At 37.0% G+C, this 24,310-nt stretch overlaps 1 protein-coding gene and 1 pseudogene across 1 annotated transcript; both read right to left on the reverse strand.

Annotated features, from left to right (window-relative positions):
- Window positions 1-145: 145 nt before the first annotated feature.
- On the reverse strand, window positions 146-24,310 carry ZNF800 (zinc finger protein 800). The gene is made up of 5 exons (XM_065884260.1): window positions 24,145-24,310; window positions 23,528-23,646; window positions 18,342-18,437; window positions 4,949-5,092; window positions 146-2,772 (listed from the first exon to the last, which is right to left on the reverse strand). Exons 2-5 carry the CDS (start codon window positions 23,586-23,588, stop codon window positions 1,076-1,078), a joined length of 1,998 nt encoding a protein of 665 aa, XP_065740332.1. The 5' UTR covers window positions 23,589-23,646; window positions 24,145-24,310; the 3' UTR covers window positions 146-1,075.
- Window positions 10,463-11,771, reverse strand: LOC136127822 (tubulin alpha-1A chain-like; annotated as a pseudogene).

Here is a 24,310-nt window from a genome sequence, read left to right on the forward strand (position 1 = left end):
CATTTAACCTACTGAGCACTCAAACTAAGTATACTGCTTTAGAACCTGAATCCAAAACTAATTTAATACTAATTAAATATATTAAATGCATTAATACAAGGGACACAGGTACTGAAGGTAAACTTTAAAAATATAGAGAGACTTGCAAAAACAAGTACAGGGAGTCTACTCCTTAGTTCATATTGCATTTTAAAAATCTACATTTGTTCCAAAACCCTCTAAAAAACTAGTATTTTTTTCTTTCTTCCCAATAGGAATTTTATTTTTCTTGCAACACACCACCACAGGAGAAAAAAAAAAAAAAAAACCTCCTTAATAATATTACCTATGTTGAAATGATCACCAAAACTTTATTTAAACAAAAAGGTAAAAATAAGAGGATCAGGGACCTAAACAATCACTTTTTCCAAAGGTCAAAACTAAAAAACAGGAACTAACACATACTCCCAAGGAGAAGGAAAAATAAACCCAAATATTTGTTTATCATTTCCCCCTTTGCCTGGAAGCACTATGTTAAGCGTAAATAATAAATGCTAATTGTTCTAAATTCAATTTGGGGATTGCTTTTTCTGAGTGCAGCACTTTATTTAGCCGTCACAGATTAATTTAACAGTAATTACAGTGCCTCAAAAGACTTTTTTCCTATAATTATCGCCTTCACAAATTCATTCTAATATACTTAACTTCCTACAATGTATTAATTAGTAGACTAAGTCACTGAATCAAATTAAACCTGTGCAAAGTTAGTTAAACAGAAGACTTCTATTGTAAACATAAGCCAATATAAATGTATATATTTTACAACATTGAGAGGAAATCACTGACCCTGTGCCATCTACCTGTAACTATATTGCATTGTCCTGTGGAAGATAAGTTCTGAAGTTAACTTTTGTTCCCAAGCCACTGGAATAAAGGTCACTGAAGAGGTAAATGCGATATGCACATTACTCTTGCAGTTCCCACTGCCGTAAGATATATGGAAGCAAATGTGTTAAAATGGAACCAGCTATATATTATGGTCAAATGATTTTTTTAGTTCGATGGGGGGGAAAAAGCAAAACTCTGTAACTGTTCCTCACCAGACAAGAGCCTTAGATCTTGTACTTCGGCCTTTGGTTTTGTTTCCTTCAGGTGAATTGGAAGCATTTGCCTTATGAGTTTTCTTATGATGTTCAAGATAAGTCTTTTTGGCAAATGCCTTTCCACATTTATTGCATCTGTGAAGAGAAAAGTTTTTTGTGACTTTTACTTCAATACCAACATCAGCTACTTCATACTTTTTACTAGGAGAGTTAGAAGTGCCATCGTGTTTTGAATCACTATGTTTTGCTTCGTCTCTTGAAGGGCCTCTTTTTGCCACTTTATTTAGAACAAAATCAATGGGCTTTTTTATAGCTCTGATCTCTAAACTGGCTGTTATTTTCCCAAGATAACGGGATGACTTTTTATGAACCACAGTTATATGTCGTATCACATCGCGCTTCCGACGAGTTTCATAAGTGCAAAGAGGACACTTGTAGAATTTAACATAAATGTTATTCCCATCTGTGTGCAATTCAATATGTTTAGTCAAGTTCTGTTTGGAAGTAAACTGACGTTTACAAAGTTTACAGTAAAGTTGCTTAAAGTCAAAGCCAGCTGAAAGTTTTGGCTTCCTGGTTTTTTGCTGGCCACCTGCAGCAGACGGACTAGTTGATTTAGGGCTTTCAGAGTCTTGTTTAACTTTATTTTTCTGTGCTGCCGGTGCGTTCTTTTTTTCATTTGAATGATTTGTTCCCTTTAATTCATTCTGTGGAGAATGGATAATGGAAGGGGGTGAAGATTCTACAGAATCTGCTGGTTCAACTTTAACTTTTATTTCTGAACTGCTGGCAGTATTATTGGGGCCTTTCTCTCTTTTAGAGTTTGTTCCAGAAAGAGTTATCTTGTGGACAATTTGCATATGTCTTTTAAGCATTATTTGTGAACTATATTTCCTCTTGCAAAGGAGGCATTTGCATGCAGTTAAATTGTATTCAGCCTTTGAAGACGACTTTTGTTTTCGAGCCTTAAAAGATTTTTTAGGAGAAACAGAATCCAGGAACAAAGGTTGCCCAGGCTTTGTTGCTATATCAGGAGTAATTGAATCCCTCCTTAGTCCTCTATGAACTTCATCAAAATGCCTCCTTACATTCGCTTTTGTAGCAAATGATTTACAACATACTGGACAACTCCTACTTAATGGGACTAGAACATTCTTACTGCGTCCTTTAGAGGATTGGTTTGGATTCTTTCGTGTTTCAATGTACTTTTTTAGTTCTTCCATTTTTTTCTTGTGTACTTTTCGAATGTGACGACGAACACCTCGTCTGGAATTGAATTCTTTTCTACAAAGACAACATATCAACTGGTGACCAAAATCAGAATTGTCAGAAGTTTCCAAGTCAGCCTGTGATTCCTGCAGTTGTTCATCAGATGTAGGTGCAACTTCATCTGCAACAATTTCAACAGGAGGGGGCTCTACAGTTTCCACCTCTGTGTCTGTAACTGGAACTGTCTTAGACTGTTCAGTGCTAGTTTCCTGTATTTGAACTTCAGGCTGTTCAGGAGTACTGCTTGACTCTGTGACTTCAGTAGGATTATCAGTCCTTGAAATATATTGAAAAACTGCATTCTGATTAGTTTCTATGGGTTCTAGCTTAATAATGTATTCTCGCTTGTCCACACTTGGATATATGGCTTCTAGGAGATCACTTATGGCTTGGCTTTGTTTATCATTTACATCAGGAAGGTCTGTTAAGGAAAAAACAACATTTTAATCTGAAATAATTAGCCTGCTCTAGCCCTCTAATATTTTTAAATGTATTATGAACCTCTATTTTAAAATTTATTATATTACTGGTTTGCATTTATTTTTACAAGAGCATTATCTACTTCTCAGTATTTTATGAGTATAAAAACAAGTATTAATTAAATTAAAATTTGCTTTAATTTACAATCTCATCATGGTACACAAATGTTAAGGAATAGATGCAATCTGAAGAGTTACTTCTAATAAGGGCCCTTAATATAAAATATTTAAGCACATGGGTACAATAAACAATAAAAATAGTATTTCATATTTTTAGGCTAGCAAAGGTAAATCAAAGTTCTCATAACCCAAGACGGATAAAACACCATGAAGAAGGTTACTACATATAAAAATAATTCTTTTTTTAGAAAATATAACAGCATTCCTATTAACTTAATCCATAATAAATAATCTCATCTAATTGTATAGGGACATTTGAACATCTTATGGAAAATGAAGAAGATTTATAGGAAAATATATAAACATGAATAACAGGATGTATAGAAGTGTTTGCTAAATTCAGTCCTATTACATGTCTTCTTAACATGGCAACCTATTAAAACAAATGATTAAAAACTACAGATTAACTCCAAAAACAGAGCTAGTTTTATTTATCTGTGCAATAATTACGCCATCTGTAGGCAACCTAATATTCCTATTGTAACAGAGTTGTCTAACACTGGTTATGTTTCTACCTAAAATGTTAAAATCTAGCTACAAGTATAGCATCAAATCTGGTATCTAATTATAAATCAAGAAATGACTCATCATAGCTCTTCTAGTCTACTAATCTTTCTTTTTTAAAATGGATAAAGTGGTATCTATAAGAAGAATTATACTTTCACAGAAGTATTTCTAGAATAAGTATTGCAGAAGAGTGCACAATAATACAGCAAATCCATTTATCTATTTCCCTCTAAAATTCAACTAAACTTTATTTCACACCAAAAAGTAACAAAGAATGACTACCAGAAAATTAAATTTCTACTAGTTCTTTAATTAAAAGGTTAGATTTGAAACTAATCTCTATAGACTACCTTTTCATTTATATTTCAAGGATAAAAAGAAGTATAATAAGATTTAACAGTGGTAGGGAAAGTTTCCAACAAATATGAAATTTCTGTTTCATCTATGTCCTATAATATACTTTAAATCAGCTTCATGCTAATAATTAAAGCAGTACTTTTGATATTTGGAGCTCTGCATTCCATTTCCATCCCAAAAAGGTTAAGCGGAAAAATGCACAAAATCCATAATGCAACTGTAATATCAAGCTAACTAAATAAATTCTATATTTTGTAAGTCCACAAGAGTTAAATCCCTGAACAAGAAATAATGAAAGTAACCTATTACTTGTTAATAATAATTTACATTATTCTTTAAAGCAAGAAAATAATACCATTATATATACTGCAACTTAATCATACAGAGAAGAGACAATATGCTTAATTCAACAAACATTTGGTTCCACAAAGACTTTGTTACCTGCCTTTACCACATAAAGCTATTTCAGATCTCAGGTTAGCCCATAACACAATCTAATTTCTGATAAAATGACTTATCTAATAAACTTCACTGAGAATAAAACTGATCTTCAAATCAAGACCCAGCAAACACTAGAAAGATCAACAAGTATTTTTTAATGCTCTCTACAATTACCAAAAAAATCAACTCATTTACTCATTCTTTGCTCTGTTTCCAACTTTCTCACTTACTTAAGGAGAATCTAAGTAAATGATGAGTCATATCTGGTAACAAGTTTTTAAGAAGTAAGGAGGAAAAATACCAACACCCTCATCAAGCATTAATATTTTAAATTACAAAAATCCTGGATATAAACTGTATAGTCCATATAAACATTCAAATATATCCAATACTTTAATACAAATATACTCAAAAATCTAACCTCATGTATCTTTAGCAAAATCCAAATGAAAAACACTGATATTAAAATATCTATTTAAGAAACTGAATATAACATTGAGTCAAGTATTTTACCTTATTCTCTATCACTAAATTATCTGTAACTAGACATCGATACCATTTTAACATAAATGTATAGCTGTAGTATAAGAATACATAGCAAAATGCATAATTGAATATATGAATAAAACTTACTGTCATCCATCTGGAGACTTGGTGGGCAGTAGAATTTTTTATGGGTAATTAAATTTGGTAATCCTCTGAAGAGACTGCGGCATAATTTACATTCAAAAATAGTGTCCACATCTTTTAATAAAATATGCTTAAGTTGTTTAGTTCCTGAAGGAAAAAAGAAAAGAAAACTTAACACAAAAGGTAACTTTAACATGCAGTTTTAAACTGGGCAACCACTGCTGACAATCCAAAGGTGCAGTTTTACTCTTTAAAAACAAAATAAGGGCATTGCCAGTGTCTACCATACTATACTCAGAACTAAGTTGTAAACTAAGTTTTAAGCAAAATTCTACTATCATTTGGATATTAGGACAGCTGAAATTGATGGTCTTTTTCTAATTCAGCAGCCAATCAATTCCTGGGCTATCTTAACAGTGGTTCCAACATCTGGTTGATCATCACAATGACCGAGGAATAAAGATGTACATGACCCACTCCTGGAGATTCTGATTCAATAGACCTGGAGTGTGAACAGAAGAATTAAATGCCACCCCAACCCAAGTTTTTGGCTGGTTCTTCCAGCTCTCTTTCACATTAGGAAGTAAACATGAGTAATACACTTTCCCCGATTCCTTAAAGAAGGTCAAAGCTGTGTCACAGGATTGTCTGTGACTTTCTTTTTAAATTCAGCTTAAATTACTTCGGGTTCTAGGGCAACGTGGGATTATGGCCATTCAGTGTGAGAGTAAAGAATCCTTGTCCACGGTTTTGAATTTTGCTTAGGTCTCTTAATACCACTAGAAATTTATTCAAAGCCTTTCTCCCTCAAAAACTCACTCTAATTGCAATAAATTAAATATTGATATAATTACTACTTTAAAGCCCATCTTTTCCACTAGATTATAAATTCCAAGGCAGCCAAGACCAAGCCTGCCTTATTTACAGCTAAAAAGTGTTCAGCTCTAATAATGCTCAATAAATATTCGTTGAAGAATTGCCACTGATCTATGGAATCTAAGCATTATTATGATGGAAGATCAAAAGGCAGAGAAAAAATAAACAGCAACAAGCACTCTTTAAATCTTTAAAATAAAACACAAATAGAAGATCTTCTGTCACTACTTCCTACAGGTCTTTGACGCAGGTAAATTGACAAAAGTGATCTGCAGTGTTCACTAATTAAGGAGCCTTTGGTTTCCTCAAAAAATGATAATAATATTGACTTAAATTAAAGAAGGGAGGGCTTCCCTGGTGGCGCAGTGGTTGGGAGTCCGCCTGATGATGCAGGGGATACGGGTTCATGCCCCAGTCCGGGAGGATCCCACGTGCTGCGGAGCAGCTGGGCCCGTGAGCCATGGCTGCTGGGCCTGCGCATCCGGAGCCTGTGCTCCGCAACGGGAGAGGCCACAACAGTGAGAGGGCCGCGTACAGTAAAAAAAAAAAAAAAAAAAAAAAGGAGGGGAAAAAAAAGTGTCCTGAAAAATACTTAAGACTATCTAGGTGCACAGTGTTCCATCATTCAACAAGCGCGTGACTATTAAGCTCCAAGACTACTAGAGAATAAACACCATCTCAGTAGCATAATTAATACTGTAGGATCCATAAAGGTTAAGCATTTCTGATTCAATCTTTTGCAATCTGTTTATATGTAATTATTGTATTAATCATCATGTTGCATTTTATCATTTTGAAGACAAGCCAGCTCTCAAATTTCTACTGCAACAAAATTACATTATCAGAACTTTACGAAGTCTTTAGAGATTCCAATTTTGATTATTACCTAGTCGTGTGTCCTTAAAGGGCTATAGTCTTTGCACCTTGGTTTATTCATCTTTTAAAACAAACAAACCAAACCCATCTTGGAGAGTTATGAAAGAAAATATGAACCTAAATTCTAGAAGAACTAAATTATAAATCCAGGTTTCTACTGAGAAAAAATAAATAAATAAATAAATAAATATATAGATATATAAAATAACTTCCACTATTTCCCAATCCAACTCAAGGTTTAATTTGGTCCACTAGACCATACTACTGCAAAATCAGAAAACACACATTTTTAAAGATTCAGAGGATAGCTTGGGTATTATACTTTGTATAAGTTCACACACACACACACACACTTCTCTAGCTTATTTCACATTACAAAATATATTGGCAATAAAGTGCTAATATATTTAGTTCATAGTTAACCTCATAAGTCACTGACAAACTATGAGAGGTAGGCTGAAGATAAAAAAACACTTTAGATAAACCTCTCCAGTTGATCTACATATAGTTCTCGGTAAGTGCAGGTGGGTGTGTTACCAGATGGAAGAAAACATGGGAAAATTCTGCACTTTAATTATAAATTAAAAGACCAGCTAGACCCATACTACAAATTCAATTCTGCCTCTAAAGGTAGTTAAAAACGATTGAAGAGGGACACAGAAATAATCTGAACTAGGATTAGCTTAAGAATTCTACTGAAGATATAACTAGAACGTACAACATGAAGTTATTTGTAAAAACGTAAAACTGCATCTCAAAATCAGGTTCTCTCAATCAACCATAAAAAAACAAAAACAGTATCAATTTCTTCTTTAGTCCCAGTTACACAGTTATATTCAGTAGAGAGCATATATTTATTCCCAGTAAGCATCCCCTCCCAAAAAAAAAGACAAGTTGGGGCTAACCTTGATTCATCAATCTTTTTTTTTTTTTAACATCTTTATTGGAGTATAACTGCTTTACAATGGTGTGTTAGTTTCTGCTGTATAACAAAGTAAATCAGCTATACATAAACATATATCCCCATATCTCCTCCTCTTGCATCTCCCTCCCCCCACCCTATCCCACCCCCTAGGTGGACACAAAGCACAGAGCTGATCTCCCTGTGCTATGCGGCTGCTTCCCATTAGCTATCTATTTTACATTTGGTAGTGTATATATGTTCATGCCACTCTCTCATTTTGTCTCAGCTTACCCTTCCCCCTCCCCATGTCCTCAAGGCCATTCTCTACTTTTGAATTTTTATTCCTGTCCTGCCCCTAGGTTCTTGAGAACCATTTTTTTTTTTTTTAGATTCCATATATATGTGTTAGCATACAGTATTTTTTCTTCTTTCTGACTTACTTCACTCTGTGTGACAGTCTCTAGGTCCATCCACCTCATTACAAATAACTCAGTTTCATTTCTTTTTATGGCTGAGTAATATTTCATTGTATAAATGTGTCACATCTTCTTTATCCATTCATCTGTCGATGGACACTTAGGTTGCTTCCATGTCCTGGCTATTGTAAACAGAGCTGCAATGAACATTGTGGTACCTGACTCTTTTTGAATTACGGTTTTCTCAGGGTATATGCCCAGCAGTGGCATTACTGGGTCGTATGGTAGTTCTACTTTTAGTCTCTTAAGGAACCTCCATACTGTTCTCCATAGTGGCTGTATCAATTTACATTCCCACCAACAGTGCGAGAGGGTTCCCTTTTCTCCACACCCTCTCCAGCATTTATTGTTTGTAGATTTTTTGATGATGGCCATTCTGACCGGTGTGAGGTGATACCTCATTGTAGTTTTGATTTGCATTTCTCTAATGATTAGTGATGATGAGCATCATTTCATGTGTTTGTTGGCAATCTGTATATTTTCTTTGGAGAAATGTCTATTTAGATCTTCTGCCCATTTTTGGATTGGGCTGTTTTTTTGATATTGAGCTGCATGAGCTGCCTGTATATTTTGGAGATTAATCCTTTGACAGTTGCTTCATTTGCAAATATTTTCTCCCATTCTGAGGGTTGTCTTTTTGCCTTGTTTATGGTTTCCTTTGCTGTGCAAATACTTTTAAGTTTCATTAGGTCCCATTTGTTTATTTTTGTTTTATTTTCCATTTCTCTAGGAAGTGGGTCAAAAAGGATCTTGCTGTGATTTATGTCATAGAGTGTTCTGCCTATGTTTTCCTCTAAGAGTTTTATAGTGTCTGGCCTTACATTTAGGTCTTTAATACATTTTGAGTTTATTTTTGTGTACGGTGTTAGGGAGTGTTCTAATTTCATTCTTTTACATGTAGCTGTCCAGTCTTGCCAGCACCACTTATTGAAGAGGCTGTCTTTTCTCCATTGTATATTCTTGCCTCCTTTATCAAAGATAAGGTGAGCATATGTGCGTGGGTTTATCTCTGGGCTTTCTATCCTGTTCCATTGATCTATCTTTCTGTTTCTGTGCCAGTACCATACTGTCTTGAGTACTGTAGCTTTGTAGTATAGTCTGAAGTCAGGGAGCCTGATTCCTGCAGCTCTGTTTTTCTTTCTCAAGATTGCTTTGGTTATTCGGGGTCTTTTGTGTTTCTATACAAATTGTGAAATTTTTGTTCTAGTTCTGTGAAAAATGCGATTGGTAGTTTCATAGGGATTGCATTGAATCTGTAGATTGCTTTGGGTAGTATAGTCATTTTCACAATGTTGATTTTTCCAATCCAAGAACATGGTATATCTCTCCATCTGTTTGTATCATCTTTAATTTCTTCCATCAGTGTCCTATAGTTTTCTGCATACAGGTCTTTTGTCTCCTTAGGGAGGTTTATTCCTAGGTATTTTATTCTTCTTGTTGCAATGGTAAATGGGAGTGTTTCCTTAATTTACCTTTCAGATTTTTCATCATTAGTGTGTAGGAATGCAAGAGATTTCTGGGCATTAATTTTATATCCTACTTTACCAAATTTTATAGCTAAATTACCAAATTCACTGATTAGCTCTAGTAGTTTTCTGGTAGCATCTTTGGGATTCTCTATGTATAGTATCATGTCATCTGCAAACAGTGATAGTTTTACTTCTTTTCTGATTTGGATTGCTTTATTTCTTTTTCTTCTCTGATTGCTGTGGCTAGGACTTCCAAAACTGTGTTGAATAATAGTGGTGAGAGTGGGCAACCTTGTCTTGTTCCTGATCTTAGTGGAAATGGTTTCAGTTTTTCACCACTGAGAGCGATGTTGGCTACGGGTTTGTCATATATGGCCTTTATTATGTTGAGGTAAGTTCCCTCTATGCCTACTTTCTGGAGAGTTTTTATCATAAATGGGTGTTGAATTTTGTTGAAAGCTTTTTCTGCATCTCTTGAGATGATCATATGGTTTTCCTCCTTCAATTTGTTAATATGGTGTATCACATTGATTGACTTGCATGTATTGAAGAATCCTTGCATCCCTGGAATAAACCCCACTTGATCATGGTGTACGATACTTTTAATGTGCTGTTGGATTCTGCTTGCTAGTATTTTGTTGAGGATTTTTGCATCTATGTTCATCAGTGATATTGGTCTGTAGTTTTGTTTTTTTTGTGACATCTTTGTCTGGTTTTGGTATCAGGGTGATGGTGGCCTATTAGAATGAGTTTGGGAGTGTTCCTCCCTCTGCTATATTTTGGAAGAGTTTGAGAAGGATAGGTGTTAGCTGTTCTCTAAATGTTCGAACAAATCAACTGGTCAGACCACAACTTTTCAATGTTTAGAGCAGAGTAAGCTTCCCTGTAAAAGCAGCACCTTTGTGACATTTTAACTTTAGTACTCCTCTCCTTTTTCCTCTCCCTCTCCTTCAACAGAATCCACACCAACCTCCTCATAATCCTTCTCAAGGGCAGTTATGTCCTCACGGGCCTCAGAAAACTCTCCTTCCTCCATGCCCTCACCCACGTACCAGTGAACAAAGGCACACTTGCCATACATCAGGTCAAACTTGTGGTCCAGGTGAGCCCAGGCCTCAGTGATGGCTGTGGTGTTGCTCAGCATGCACATAGCTCGCTGTACTTTGGCCAGGTCTCCACCAGGTACCATAGTGGAAGGCTGGTAATTAATGCCAACTTTGAAGCCAGTGGGGCACCAGTCCACAAACTGGATGGTACGCTTGGTCTTGATGGTGGCAATGGCAGCACTGACATCTTTGGGAACCATGTCCCACCATGGTACAACAGGCAGCAAGCCATGTATTTACCATGGAGAGGGTCGCATTTCACCATCTGGTTGGCTGGCTCAAGGCAAGCATTGGTGATGTGTGCTACAGAAAGCTGTTCATGGTAGGCTTTCTCAGCTGAGGTGACAGGGGCATATGTGGCCAGAGGGAAGTGGAAAAGGGGATAGGGTATCAGGTTGGTCTGGAATTCTGTCAGATCAACATTCAGAGCTCCACACTATCTGACCTATCAACCTATTCAGGTTAGTATATGTTGGGCGCTCAACATCAAGGTTTCTACGACAGATGATAGATGGCCTCACTGTCTACCGTGAAGGCACAATCAGAGTGCTCCAGGGTGGTGTGGGTGGTGAGGATGGAACTGTAGGGTTCAACTACAGCTGTGGAAACCTGAGGGGCTGGGTAAATGGAGAACTCCAGCTTGGACTTCTTGCCATAATCGACAGACAGATGCTCCATCAGCAGGGAGGTGAACCCAGAACCAGTTCACCCACCAAAGCTGTGGAAAACCAAGAAGCCCTGAAGACTTGTGCACTGGTCAGCCGGTTTCTGAATTGGGTCTAAGACGAGGTCAATGATCTCCTTGCCAATGGTGTAGTGACCTCAGGTATAGTTATTGGCAGCATCTTCCTTGCCTGTGATGAGCTGCTCGGGGTGGAATAGCTGGCGGTAGGTGCCAATGCAAACTTCATCAATGACCGTGGGTTCCAGGTCTACAAACACTGCCCTGGGCATATGCTTGCCAGTGCCTGTCTCACTGAAGAAGGTGTTAAAGGAATCATCTCCTCCCCCAATTGTCTTGTCACTTGGCATCTGGCCATCGGGCTGGATGCCGTGTTCCAGGTAGCAGAGCTCCCAGCAAACACTGCCGATCTGGACACCAGCCTGGCCAACATGGATGGAGATGATAGCTGCTGTTTTGCGGCTGCCAAGCAGATGGCAGACAGGAGGAGGAGAGGTTGTTGCTTCTTACAGCGCGACTCTTAGGCGGTCGATGTAAGAGAAACTGCCTGACTTATAAATCACAAATGCTCCACCACCCTCACGTCACCTTTGCACACACACACATACAAACACAGTTGTGTTGATCCCGGCATACCAAAATTCTTTCAGGTCCTTGGATTCACCAAATTCTCTCTCACTTACTTTTCAGGCCTTCACCTATGTTTTTTTCTCTCTGCCTATAACATTCTCTCATTTCCCTGGTCTGGCTCACTTCTAGCAATCCTTCAGATTCCAGGTTAGATGTCATTTCCTCCAGGAAGCCTTCTCGGACTCCTCCTGTTTTTTGTTAAGAATTCTTCCCCCCGGGCTTCCCTGGTGGCACAGTGGTTGAAAGTCTGCCTGATGATTGCCGATGCAGGGGACACGGATTTGTGCCCCGGTCCGGGAAGATGCCACATGCCGCGGAGCGGCTGGGCCCGTGAGCCATGGCCGCTGAGCCTGCGCGTCCGGAGCCTGTGCTCCGCAAAACGGGAGAGGCCGCAACAGTGAGAGGCCCGTGTACCGCAAAAAAAAAAAAAAAAAGAATTCTTCTCCTATATTCCCCAGAGCACCCTATACATCTATACTACATTACCCCGCTATCTTGTAATTAGTTACTTTTCTGTATCCCCATTAAACTGGAAGCTTTAAGAAGACAGAGAAGATATCTTTGATGCTCACCACTGTACTCCCAGCTTTCAGGACCAGGACTGATGGGCATTTGTTAAATGACATACTGAAGAGCCTTCTCTATGTTTCAGAAAACCTTCCCTATAAGTAAGATTTCTTTTAAGTCTATGTAAAGTTGACCAGAAAGTCAAAAAAGGGACCTGAATGATTTTCCAATTCTGCTTACATACTTTCCAAATGAGAAAAATAAGATGTGTCCTCATTCCATAAATACAGGCAAAAGTTATTCCCTTAGTTTCAGTTACCATTTAAGGTTTTGTTGGTTTCCCATCGGGACATAACTGCTTTATTCTAATCAGCTACCTTTTTCTGATTGCTTTGCTCACTGACAATTAGACACAGCAACCAACTGTGCCTCTGTCAACAGTTAAAACTTTCTACAACCTGAAACACGAGACAAGACAGCAGCAAAAGTTCATCTAGACAGCCACAAAAGTTCTTCCACAACTCCTAACCCTGAGAGAGAGAGAGAGCCATGCTGCCTTACCCCTAATTATTCCTTTTCCTATATTTAACTCTCTTTCTTGCCTTAGGTTTTTAAATTATCTTAGAAGTCACTACATACTGCTTACATAGATCATCAATCAGTATCTTTCAAAAAAACCAGCCCTCCAAAGGGAAAGCTTTTGATGCCTAGAAATTAACTAATTAATGAATATTTCAGATTATCACGCATAATGGATGTCAATAAAATTTAGTTAAACCTCATCAAGGGTTTCTCCTGTGCTATCAATTAATGCCAAACACATTGTATATACTGATAAAAATGTTTAAAAAATTATTTTCAAAAGGAATCAATATTCAATTTTACATTAGGTTCGGTGGCAGTCAGTTGACATGACATAATATTAATTCTAACTCTTCAGTGCTAGACAAAGATAAACTTTCCTTTTCTCCCTTAATATACTGATATGTTGATCAATGATAAGTTGCAGCAATAATGATTTTTAAATAGTATACTGCATGCTTTATTGCTGACTCACACATGAGCTCAGTTTCTTTAGGATGACTGCTTAACCACAATATCATCCCAACACTGCAAGCAAATGTGTAACTCGTGTCATACCTCCTGAGTTCCAAGACCAGTATGAGGGGAATTTCGTACTGATCATCCTTAATGTAAGAAAACTTAGGAAAATTGAAATTGTTATCTTAAAACCACCACCTACAAAGGTTGGTTAAAAAAAAAATTACTAGATTAATTATGGAACACTGCCACATACTACAATAAATTTATAAGTAGAATAAAATTATTTTAGTGCCTACTTGGTGAATCTTTCGTTTAGTCTTACACACATTTATTGAACACCTATTAAATACCAGGTACAATGTTATTCACTGAAGACATGAGAAGTGAAGGATATGATCTGTACCCTTGAGAAATTCCCTAATATAAATGGCTGCTCTCCTAGGAACACAGCCCCAGATGAGATGATTTGAAGATGAATGTAAGAACAACAAATAAAACAAATCTACATTTTTCTTATTCATCCCCAAAATATGCAGTCTGATTTAAAACTTCCTACAGTTGCTATGTATCAACCAAAAAAAACCCCAAAAAATCTGTCATATAATATGGCACTATCTTATGTATCTCTGATAAATCACACTTCCAGGACAGAGGCATCACCATCCAGTCATAGCTTACACTAACTCCAAGAAATGTTGCTTTAAGCAATAAAAAATAAACAAAAACTCTTCTAAGAAAGTAAATGACCAAACTTAAATTTAATTAATGACAATAGCAAACATCACACAAAGCCAATTCTCATTTTTCACTGCAATTTATTCCTCCCTAAGATTCAAAAAAGATGCTACTTGCAAATAGTAGTAATGTGTTCTATAGGTAGAATCTTTTTTCTATAATACAGTTGACCCTTGAACAAACACAGGGGTTAGGGATGCCAACACTCTGCACAGTCAAAAATCTGCATATAACCTACAGTCCTTCGTATACTCCCTTCCTCCATATCCTCACTTCTGCATCCTTGGATTCAATCAACCAAGGATCGTCTGATACTGTAATATTTACTATTGAAAAACTCCGCAAAAAATAGACCTGAGCAGTTCACACCCATGGTGTATGTTCAAGAATCAACAGTATAATACTGTAAAAAGAGATAATATATATTTCAAGAATTCAAAAAAAGATGTCAACTTCATACTAAGGACCAGTTATGAATACTGGACAATTTCCCATTTTTCTGCTTCTAACCTTAGGGCATTCCACAGCTCCTTTGCCTCTACCAGAAGACTAAGTGACTAAGAAAGAATATTAAGCTCAATTAATCAATTATTTATAAATACCTCATGGAAGTACACCTTTTTTGTTATTAAAAATTTTGTTTCCATTTGGGGACAGAGGTTGGGAAAAGAAGGAAGCTAAAATAAAAGTTAATAGAGGGAGGGTTGGATTGGGAGTTTGGGACTAGCAGATACAAACTAATATATAGAGGACAGATAAACAACAAGATCCTATTGTATAGCACAGGGAACTATATTCAGTATCTGGTAATAAATTAAAATGGAAAAGAATATGAAAAAGAATTAATATATACATATAACTGAATCACTTTGCTGTACACCAGAAACTAACACAACATTGTAAATCAACTATTTCTTTAAAAAAGTTAATAGATACGAGGGAAATCTGAAGACAAAAAGTCACAGACATGATCCTGGAAGGACTGACACAACTAAGGAAAGGCTCGAGCAAAGGGCAGGGGACAGTCAAGGTAGTACCTGAAGCCAGGATTCAAAGCAAATAGCATGTCTCAAGTCACCCAACCATCAGGGATTTCAGAGTAGAAAATCTGCAGGTAGGGGCAAAACAGGCAGCCTTCTAAAAAAAATGAGGTATCTATCTCTGGATAGATGTCAAACAACAGTGGAAAGACTGTTAAAAAACCAAAGATACCTAACTATGCAGAGTCAGCTACTCCTTGTATTAGGAAGAAAGTGAGGAATATATGCTCATATGTGTGTAGAAGGTTTCTAGAAGAAGACACAAACCATGTAGCTGTGCTGTCTGAACAAAGACACTTACTTTTGTATTTCTGTATACCCTTTTACACCTCTTTATTATTTTTTTAAACAATTTATTCCAAAAAGAAAAGTCTATTCAGATTATAAGTTAAGCAGATAGAAATAGAGAGAGATTAGAGGTTAAGAAGTATTTGTAATTTAAAGCCAGGAAAACAGTCCAAAGCAAAAGCTGAAATGTGAAGCAAAGAAAATGAGTCAAAACTGGTCAAGCAGTCAGTACAGCACACATGGGGTTGGTAGACCTAAAAGATGAGTCAACTCCTTCCTCAGCCTTTTACTAACTTCCAACTTGGGTAGGAATTAATACCAGGCCAAAGAGAGCCCAGTTTAGGCAGGAGACCATGAATCCTTTAAGCAAAGCTGATACCGGAGCTGAAGACAACTATCTTGAGCTTGAAGACAAAGGCAGATATCCTAACACATTACTACTGCCCAACCTGGTTTAGCCTGTGAAGGTTAACAAGAGCAAAAGCATAGACTTCGAAGTTCTATCTTCAAATACCTGTCAGATACAAAACACCACCAAGATTGTTCTTTAAATGCAATGTGTGTGACCCAGCTGTAATGGAAAGAGCCTAGAAAGAGATGAGTCATTGAGGGGCTGCTTGGGAGTAGAGTGAGACCGGGAGAAACTTACACGAGTCTCAGGATGAGAAGGGATCTTAGACCCTAAGTCATGAGGACCCAACTTCCAGCTCATCCTCTCAAGGTTTCAGTCAGCCAAGGCTTAAATACCTCAGTGCTAAAGAAGAGCTACCTTAGGAGACTTGAGATTATCCAGATACGTAAGAGATTACTATCTTGAGGAAATTAGAATTACTTAGCTATGAGATACGCTAATAAAGTAAAAGAATTCCTTTTTTAATCCAAAATTAGTTTCTTTGTACCATTCAGCATATTTCTAAATCATCTCTAATTTAAATGATAGGGTACTGAGAGAATTTAAATTATAGTATTTTCAAAATTTGCTTGGGGAAAAAAAAAAACTCAGAAGGCAAATTTACCAGGGACATTTAAGAAAGAACATATTACCCATTTCACAGTCCCTTTCCTTCAGCTTTGTAAAGAAACAGTAAACACAGAAAACAGACACAACCACAGTGCAATGAAAAAACACATAATTTCCTTTTTAAATATTCACCTTCCAAAGTTAAAAAAATATATAGATTATGGGTACAGGAGCTTATTGAGAAGGTATTTTTTACGAGACAAAGCACAAATAAATGAAACAATTCTAACTTCTTAATCAAATAACACTGTAATAAACTGAAGCAGTATAAAATAACTTCGTTAATCCCAAATTATGAATTTTTAAAAAAGAAACCTATAGCAAGGACTATGACTAAGTGTGAAGCTATTACCTTCATTTCCATGATATGAGAAAGAACAAAAAGAATTTTTATCTCTATACTAAAAGTAGCTAACAGAAACTCTAACTACAAATAAAAACTAACCATTCTTCTGTTATGCCAGAAAGCTATTTAAATACTGCCTCTAATTAGAAAAATTTTAATTGTATTTACCACAGGAGAATTTGACGTATTATTTATTTCTGTTAACCTAGGGCAATTATCAAAAGTAAAAAACAACAACAAAAAACACAGTAAAATACGTTATACCACCATCCAACACTAAGCATAGGCATATGGTATACATGAAATACTTACTGATTTAAATATACATAAAAGCAATGCCATAAGGACTACAGATGAAAAGTGTAAGAAATGAATCTTAGACTCAGAAATTAACTTCATGTTAAAGAACAATCTATTTCTTAGAATCCTAAAGTAAATCAAATAGATACTACTTCCCTTTAAAATGATTTAAAAACAAGCACCTCAAAAAATTTCTCAATACAAAACAAATGGTTTCATATAAATTATCTTTTTCTTTGAATCTCAGAAATTTTTCATTACGATATAATAAGCTTTAAAATAATAACAAAAGATATTCTAACCCTTTAATTGCCCACCACTTAGGTGTCCATCAGTCATGTATGTTTGCTTGTTCATATTTGATTTAATAGTCTGCAATGTCAGAGAAGCCAAATCCACAAGAGGTGGACAAGTGGATCATAAGAATCACAGCAACCTAAGACTTTACAAAACACTGTAGTTCTAACAGTTCTCAACCATTTATACTTAGTGAGCAACACCTACTTTAGAGCACTGGATTGTAACTGCACAAATATACTTATTATATATCCATTATTACAGTAATCTAATGGAAAGAAAAGCTATACAAATATATCTAAATATCAGGGCTTGAATAATCTTTTTTCTATCTGTGCTCTACTAAAGATACTGAAACTCCAGGCTTAGGTAGGAGATGGTGAGTCACATAAACAGAGATGATAAAGTAATTAATCTAGAACAAGGGACATCTCAGACATTCTGAGTAAATAATCTACTCTGTCAAAGCTCATAAAGACCCTGTATAATCTACTACAGTCCTTTGAGAGTTTATAAAGAACATGCCAAAAAATAACAATGAATCTTTGCCAGCAAATATACCACATATTTCTTTAAACCATACTAAATACTTTTTAAATTAGTATATAATACATAGTACTGAAAAGGAATCTCTATCAAGTCAATATTTACTCATCCACTTTTTAAAAATGACAATCAAAAGTATTCTGTAAAGAAAACCAATGTATACATTTTATTTTTAAAAAATTATTTCTAAGGATTTCTAGGTAGTTTTTAGCTACTATGTGAAGATTGAAAATACATCCTAAAACATTCATACCTGATCGAAAGCACTCAATTATTTGCTGAATACCAGATTTGGATGTCTGTAGTGGTTGCTGTAACAAAGGAGCATCTCCAGGTTCCAGGATATAAACTACATGGAAGACAAACACCCAACCCAATCCCCACAAAAAAAGGGTTATTTATTTAAATCATTTACTATTGAAGTAAAACAATGGTTTGCTATAATCATGTTAATGACAATCACACTTTTTTGTATATACTCCAACATTATCTTTGTAAGGCAAAATGAAATAATGGGAAAAATGTTACTAAAATTTTTCTCAATTCAAGGTGAAATTAAGGCTACTGAGACTATGCATTAAGTTCAAATGCAAAGATCTTACTATTTTGGTGTTAGTTAGTACATATTAGTCATGTTTGCCTTTTTATTCCCCTTGAAGAGGAACCACTATATTTAACCAAAATTCTAGGGCAATGATAACCTAGCCACACCTCATAAACCATTCCAAAACTCTCCAGACAATCTAGTACAGCTCTCTGGGCAATTAAGAGAGCAAAACTCAAAAACCACTACCTAAGGAAAGAACTGGTCAAGTGCACAACGACAGATGTACAAGAAAGTTCACTGCAGCACTCTGCAGTACCGTAAATAATTGAGAAAATTTTCAAACAACTTAGAAGTCTCTCAAAAGGAACCAGACTAAATAAACTATGAAATATCCATACAACAGAATCTCTCACGGCTCTTACACAGCATGAGCTAGGTCTACATGTACTGACAACAAAGGATGTCAATACTACATTGCTAAGCAACAAAAACAGGTTATAGAATATGACCTCAATTATATTAATACATATTTCAGTAGCTACAGAAAGAAATAAATTTAACGTATATGTGTGTCTATGTATAAATGCTAATATAAACACAGAAAGTCTGATGGGATACCAACGAAATTTAACAATGGTTCTTTCCATCAGGGTGGGCTTATAGGGGTGATTTTCACTTTCTGCCTCACACTTCACTAGCCTGGGCTTTTGGAAGTGTGCACTTTAGAAAGTAAGCATTTTTATAATAAGTAAATATAATATTCCCATTGTAAAAGTAAAAATTTTCATATACAGAGGTCTATATCATCCCTGCTTTCCAAAATTCCCAGAGTAGCAGTATAAATATATAATATAAATAAGATTATGGTAATAAGAAACAAGGTAACTGAAAAGGAAAACTGAAGTTTCCCATCAGATATCAAATAAAGAGATAGTTGTGGTGGAGAAAAACTGGCCATTTTAATTACCTCTTTTTTTTCAATATGTTATAATGTTTTACCGTCTTAACCCAGATGATATTTTACCATCATCTGCTCAGTGTGAGAAGATAAGGAGGGTTACTTCAGTAATGTGTGCTGCTACTGCTTCAGGGCCCAGGCTTGGACAGCATTTAGCTGTCTGATAAAGCCTGCTAGGCTATGTGTAGAGACACAGCCTTAGATTCTCATTTTGGTTTCAACTCTTAAGTTCAGTGTACACAAAGGGGAGGAACTATGTCTCACAACCAAATCATTCCATTAAGCAAAATTTTCCCAATTTTAAGAGAAACTCTGAGGTATTTTTAAGAACATACACACAAATACAACTCATTTTGGGAATATCTGACATTGGCACTAACTGCAGTGGTTAAGAACAGAAGACTCCAGACCTGGACTGATTGCGCTGAAATTCTTTTGCTACCAATAACTAGATACCACTAGGGCAAATTACACTCTCTGATTTCTCTGTTCTCATCTCTAAAATGCAGATAATAAAAGTACCCAAGTCATAGGGTTGTGTGAGGATTAAATTAGCTAATGCAGGTACCTGGTTATATCAGAGCCTGGAATATAGTAAAGGCTCAATAAATGTTCTAGCACCATCATAATCTACAAATCAACTGCCTTCCTGACACCAAAAACTGAAAAATCTTTTCCAAAATCTAAGAGAAGTAGAATGCAACCCCTTAGAGAAACAACAGAAGTTTTAAGTAGACAGATGATATCATTTATTTAGGTGAGATGTTCTTTCCAGTATTTGTACACTGTAACAACCAATAACTGATTATAAAAAATAACAACTACAGAAGATAGAGTAGAAGTTATACAATTTTAAAGAACTGAAAAGCTCGAAGGCCTGGCTCTCTAAGTGACAAGAATGCTAGAAAGGAAGAATGAAAAAAAGAGTAATGAATAAGGGAGAAATATGGGGGAAAAAATGGAAACTTCTCCTCAGAGCCCCCTTTCCTCATTTAGGTACATGCTCCAGAAAACTTCCTGTAATACACTAACTTCCACTTCCATATAACAACATCTGATTTTAAAGCTACAGCAAAATTTTGTTACCCATAACCATCACTGGTACCACCAGAATAGATACACATCCTGAGATACCATTCAAAATAACCCCCGGGGTTAGTTCAGTTATGAGTGGACACATTCATTTGGTATACACATCTGTGTAGGTCCCCTTGTAAGAAACTTTTCTTTCTTCATGAAAACATACTCTCAATCCTAAAAAAACTTTATATGTTAGTATTTTATAAAATTTCCTCTTACATATCCTAACATCCCTCCCAAGATCAGGTTACATGACCTTTCAGGAAAAAAAGAGCAACTCTCTCCAGCCAAAAAACACAAACGCTCAGAAGTTAACACCTTCTTTACATCCTTCCAAGAACACACTTCCCAGAATAAAACACCTACTTTTTTAAGAGTCTCTCCTACCTTAAAATAAGCCCCTTAAAATATCCTTCTACCTATGATTTCTGAGATTTGCTTTCAAACAGTAGAGAGTAGGGGAGCAGTTGGAAGATGGAGAAGGGAATTGTGGGGAGGGGAGAATACAGATCAAAAGAGCTTGTCCACATACTGATAACTGATGGAGTTGTGTAATGGCTACATCAGGTTCCTTATACCATTCTCTCTACTTCTGAACATCTGAAAATTTCTCTAACAAAAAAACTTTCTTAGAACATAACTAAGAATATTTTACATACACTGATAGGCTTAAAACACCACCCCTCAATATAAATTGATCCATCCTATCAAGACCTGCTCAGGAACACACTGCTCTCATTCAGAACTCACCTATCGTTCATAATCCAAAGGAGGTCAGACCTCTTGGGACAGCTCATTAAAAGAACTTCTCAAACATCATGTCACCGTCTTTCCTCCATCTGAGGGCATCCTCTTTTTAAAACTACCATAACATATTCCTCTCAATAATGGAAACATCCTCCCACTTGGCCCATACCCTCCTCTGAAATAATGACAATTAACTACCCCGTAAGTTAAACTTTTGGCTTTCCACTGAACTAAATTGTCAGAAAGTGTTTACTTCTAACTAAGAAAGTGAAGAAATACCAACCACTTTTGACATGACAGTCTGAAAAATAAGTTGCATGGGAAAAGTTCCTGGCAAAATAAAGTTGAAATTTTTCAATTAATGCAACTTATCTGAATTTGTGTTAATGAGGGAGAAAAAGCAGCAGAAAAGTTCCAACACATATTTAAAAGTTCAAGTCTGGAAAACCTCTTTAAAAAGACATTAAAGTATCTAGAAAACTTTAATTACCAGAATATATACTTTATAAATAAGGTATGGTCACAAATTATTTTACTTGTTGACTTACGTCTATCTCTTCCCACTCAAACATTCCATGAGGGGGTGAGCTTATCTGTTTTGTTCACCACTTATATCCCCATTGCCTTGAATAGTGCCTAGCCCCTAACTGGTGCTCAATAAAGATTTGTCAAAGAAATAAAGAAATGAGTGACCAAATAAATTTCTTCCTAAATAAGAAGGTTTTAATATGATGATTTAATTAACTAATGCAACTCAAATGACTTCTCAGGAAAAAAATGGAATAAAAAGACAGTGGAACACAAGTATAAGAAGTCATTCACAGCTTTGTACTTCAAAACTAGCAAAATCCATTCAACATTTGGCAAAACGTTAAGTGATATATCATCACTTCAAAGATACAAAATATGCAGCAGAAAGGATGGTGAAAGGTAGGTAGATCAGGGAACAGTTGAATAAACACTGGATTCCACCCTGGGATTGCCTGTTTTACTAGAAGAGGTATTATTTTCAGCAAATCAGTGGGGATAGGGTCATAGTACAAATTTTATTCTCATGTGTACCAAAGTGTTCCGAAAATAGTTCTTCCCCTTTTACCATTGCCATTTTTCCCCATTATACAAAAAAAGTACTCTACTTTACATGAACTCTACCGTGACAAAACCAAGTACATTAGTGCAGTTAAAATACTCCAACAAAAAAACAAGCAAAAGTATTAAAAAGTCCTAATAACTTTTAGGTCAAAAATAATGATAAACAACTGCCTTTGAACTGTAACAGAAGAGCCCTTAGTTGGTTTAGTGACTGTGTATTCAAGGATTCCCTTTTTAAGCTGTACCTCTAAATGTTTGTGACAAAGCACATCATACTTCTAATAAGCAGAGGAACTATTAAGAGTTTATATATCACATTTATTAAAGTGTTGTAATACTCTTCATGAGCCTTCAAAAAGCAACTTCTTCATTCCATAAATTCAACTCAAAAGAGTTCCACTGAACAAACTATCCTAAAAATATTTATGTATTCTATCTAAATATTCAGATTTTGCAACAATGTGTTCTGTCCAAGAAATTTCTTTAAGAGGTTCCTCTTAACAAAACCTGATTCTTCCAACAAGTTGACTTCAGCAAACTTTTCTTAGCCCAAACTAAACTCATTTTTAAGTTTAAGCATTATTCTGTCTTTAAGCACTATCAAAGCAAGAGAAACTTTTAGTTTTTAAAAATTTACATGAAACAGCTTCCTCGAAGATAAATGCCAGTATTCTACTACCCATTTTTTCCTTTCTCTTCAGTTTTAAACATTCACAGACCATGAGGGTATACTACTAACTGCAGGCTGCCTTGAAAGAAAAGGAAAGGGGATTGAGTAATTGATCTTGTGGAAAAGATTTAAGGTGACACTTGCAGTACTTTTTTTAAGAGATCAAGCAGGGGAGATCTCTTGTTTGTACAAGCTTTTAGCTTCATAACTGGTTTTATGCTGGGGGAAATTAATAGCCTGCTTAGTTAGGAATGTCTTCTTGGGCAGGAGGTAAGGAGAACTAAAAGAAAACAGAAGGCAGAGCGGCTCTGGTGGAGGGCAAAGTAACTGAAGGAAGGCGTATACCTGGTTCACAGCATCCGTGATGATGGTGGTCAGTCTGACAGTACTTGTCCCTTAAAGGCATTTTCAGTGGGCGCGACCTACTTTCCTTTCACTGTAAGAAGCTCTTCATTGCGGCTTGGCTGTTGAAAGAAACACAAACCCGTCACTCAGCCTGAACTTCCTGGGGGGGTTCTGGCTGCATTTTCCAGAAACGTTCCCCTCACCCGCCCTCCGCTTGCCCTCCGCTTTCCCTCCACAGCCCTTCACCCTCCTCTCGAACTGAGAAAGAAAAACGCACGAAGGCTTCTTCAGCCCGAACTCCCGCACAGGTTCATCGCCCTACCCGGAAACGCAGCCCCGGGCGCGCAGGGCAAGGGCCTGGCCGGCTGCGCGGGCGGCGGCGGCGGTGGCGGCGGTGGCGGCCTCGCCTTCCCGGGCGGGCGCGCGCGGAGACGGAGGCGCGGAGCGCAGCGGGCACGGCCGGCGCCGGGGCCCGTGGGGCGGGGGGCGCGGCGGCCGGGCGGCCGAGGTGTAGCTCCCGCCGGCGGCCGGCCCACGTCGCGCCCTCCCACGACGCACGTGCGCCAGGGTCTCCCCGGCTGAACCCCCGTCCCCCCAACCAAGTGCGCCCCACTTACTGAACTCTTAGGGCGGGCCGACGGGCGGGCGGAAGGAAGGAAGGCAGGCCGGACGGCCGCGGGGACAGCCTGGCGTGAGAGGCGGCTTCGGGCCCCACCTGGCGCAGCCTCGGCGGACCGCGTGAAGGGACCGGGGTTCGGGCCCGACGCGCTCCCAAAGATTCCC

The sequence above is a fragment of the Phocoena phocoena genome, chromosome 9 (assembly GCF_963924675.1).
Source record: "Phocoena phocoena chromosome 9, mPhoPho1.1, whole genome shotgun sequence".
Lineage (NCBI taxonomy): Eukaryota > Metazoa > Chordata > Mammalia > Artiodactyla > Phocoenidae > Phocoena > Phocoena phocoena.

What these genes read in the sequence shown, in the direction of transcription:
- ZNF800 (XM_065884260.1), bottom strand. Translation starts at nt 23,588, where the DNA reads ATGCCTTTAAGGGACAAGTACTGTCAGACTGACCACCATCATCACGGA. An exon ending in AATTGAGTGCTTTCGATCAG is followed by an intron (nt 5,093 to 18,341) that starts GTATGAATGTTT and finishes TTTTTCCTTCAG; the next exon opens with GAACTAAACAACTTAAGCAT. An exon ending in AAGTCTCCAGATGGATGACA is followed by an intron (nt 2,773 to 4,948) that starts GTAAGTTTTATT and finishes TTTCCTTAACAG; the next exon opens with ACCTTCCTGATGTAAATGAT.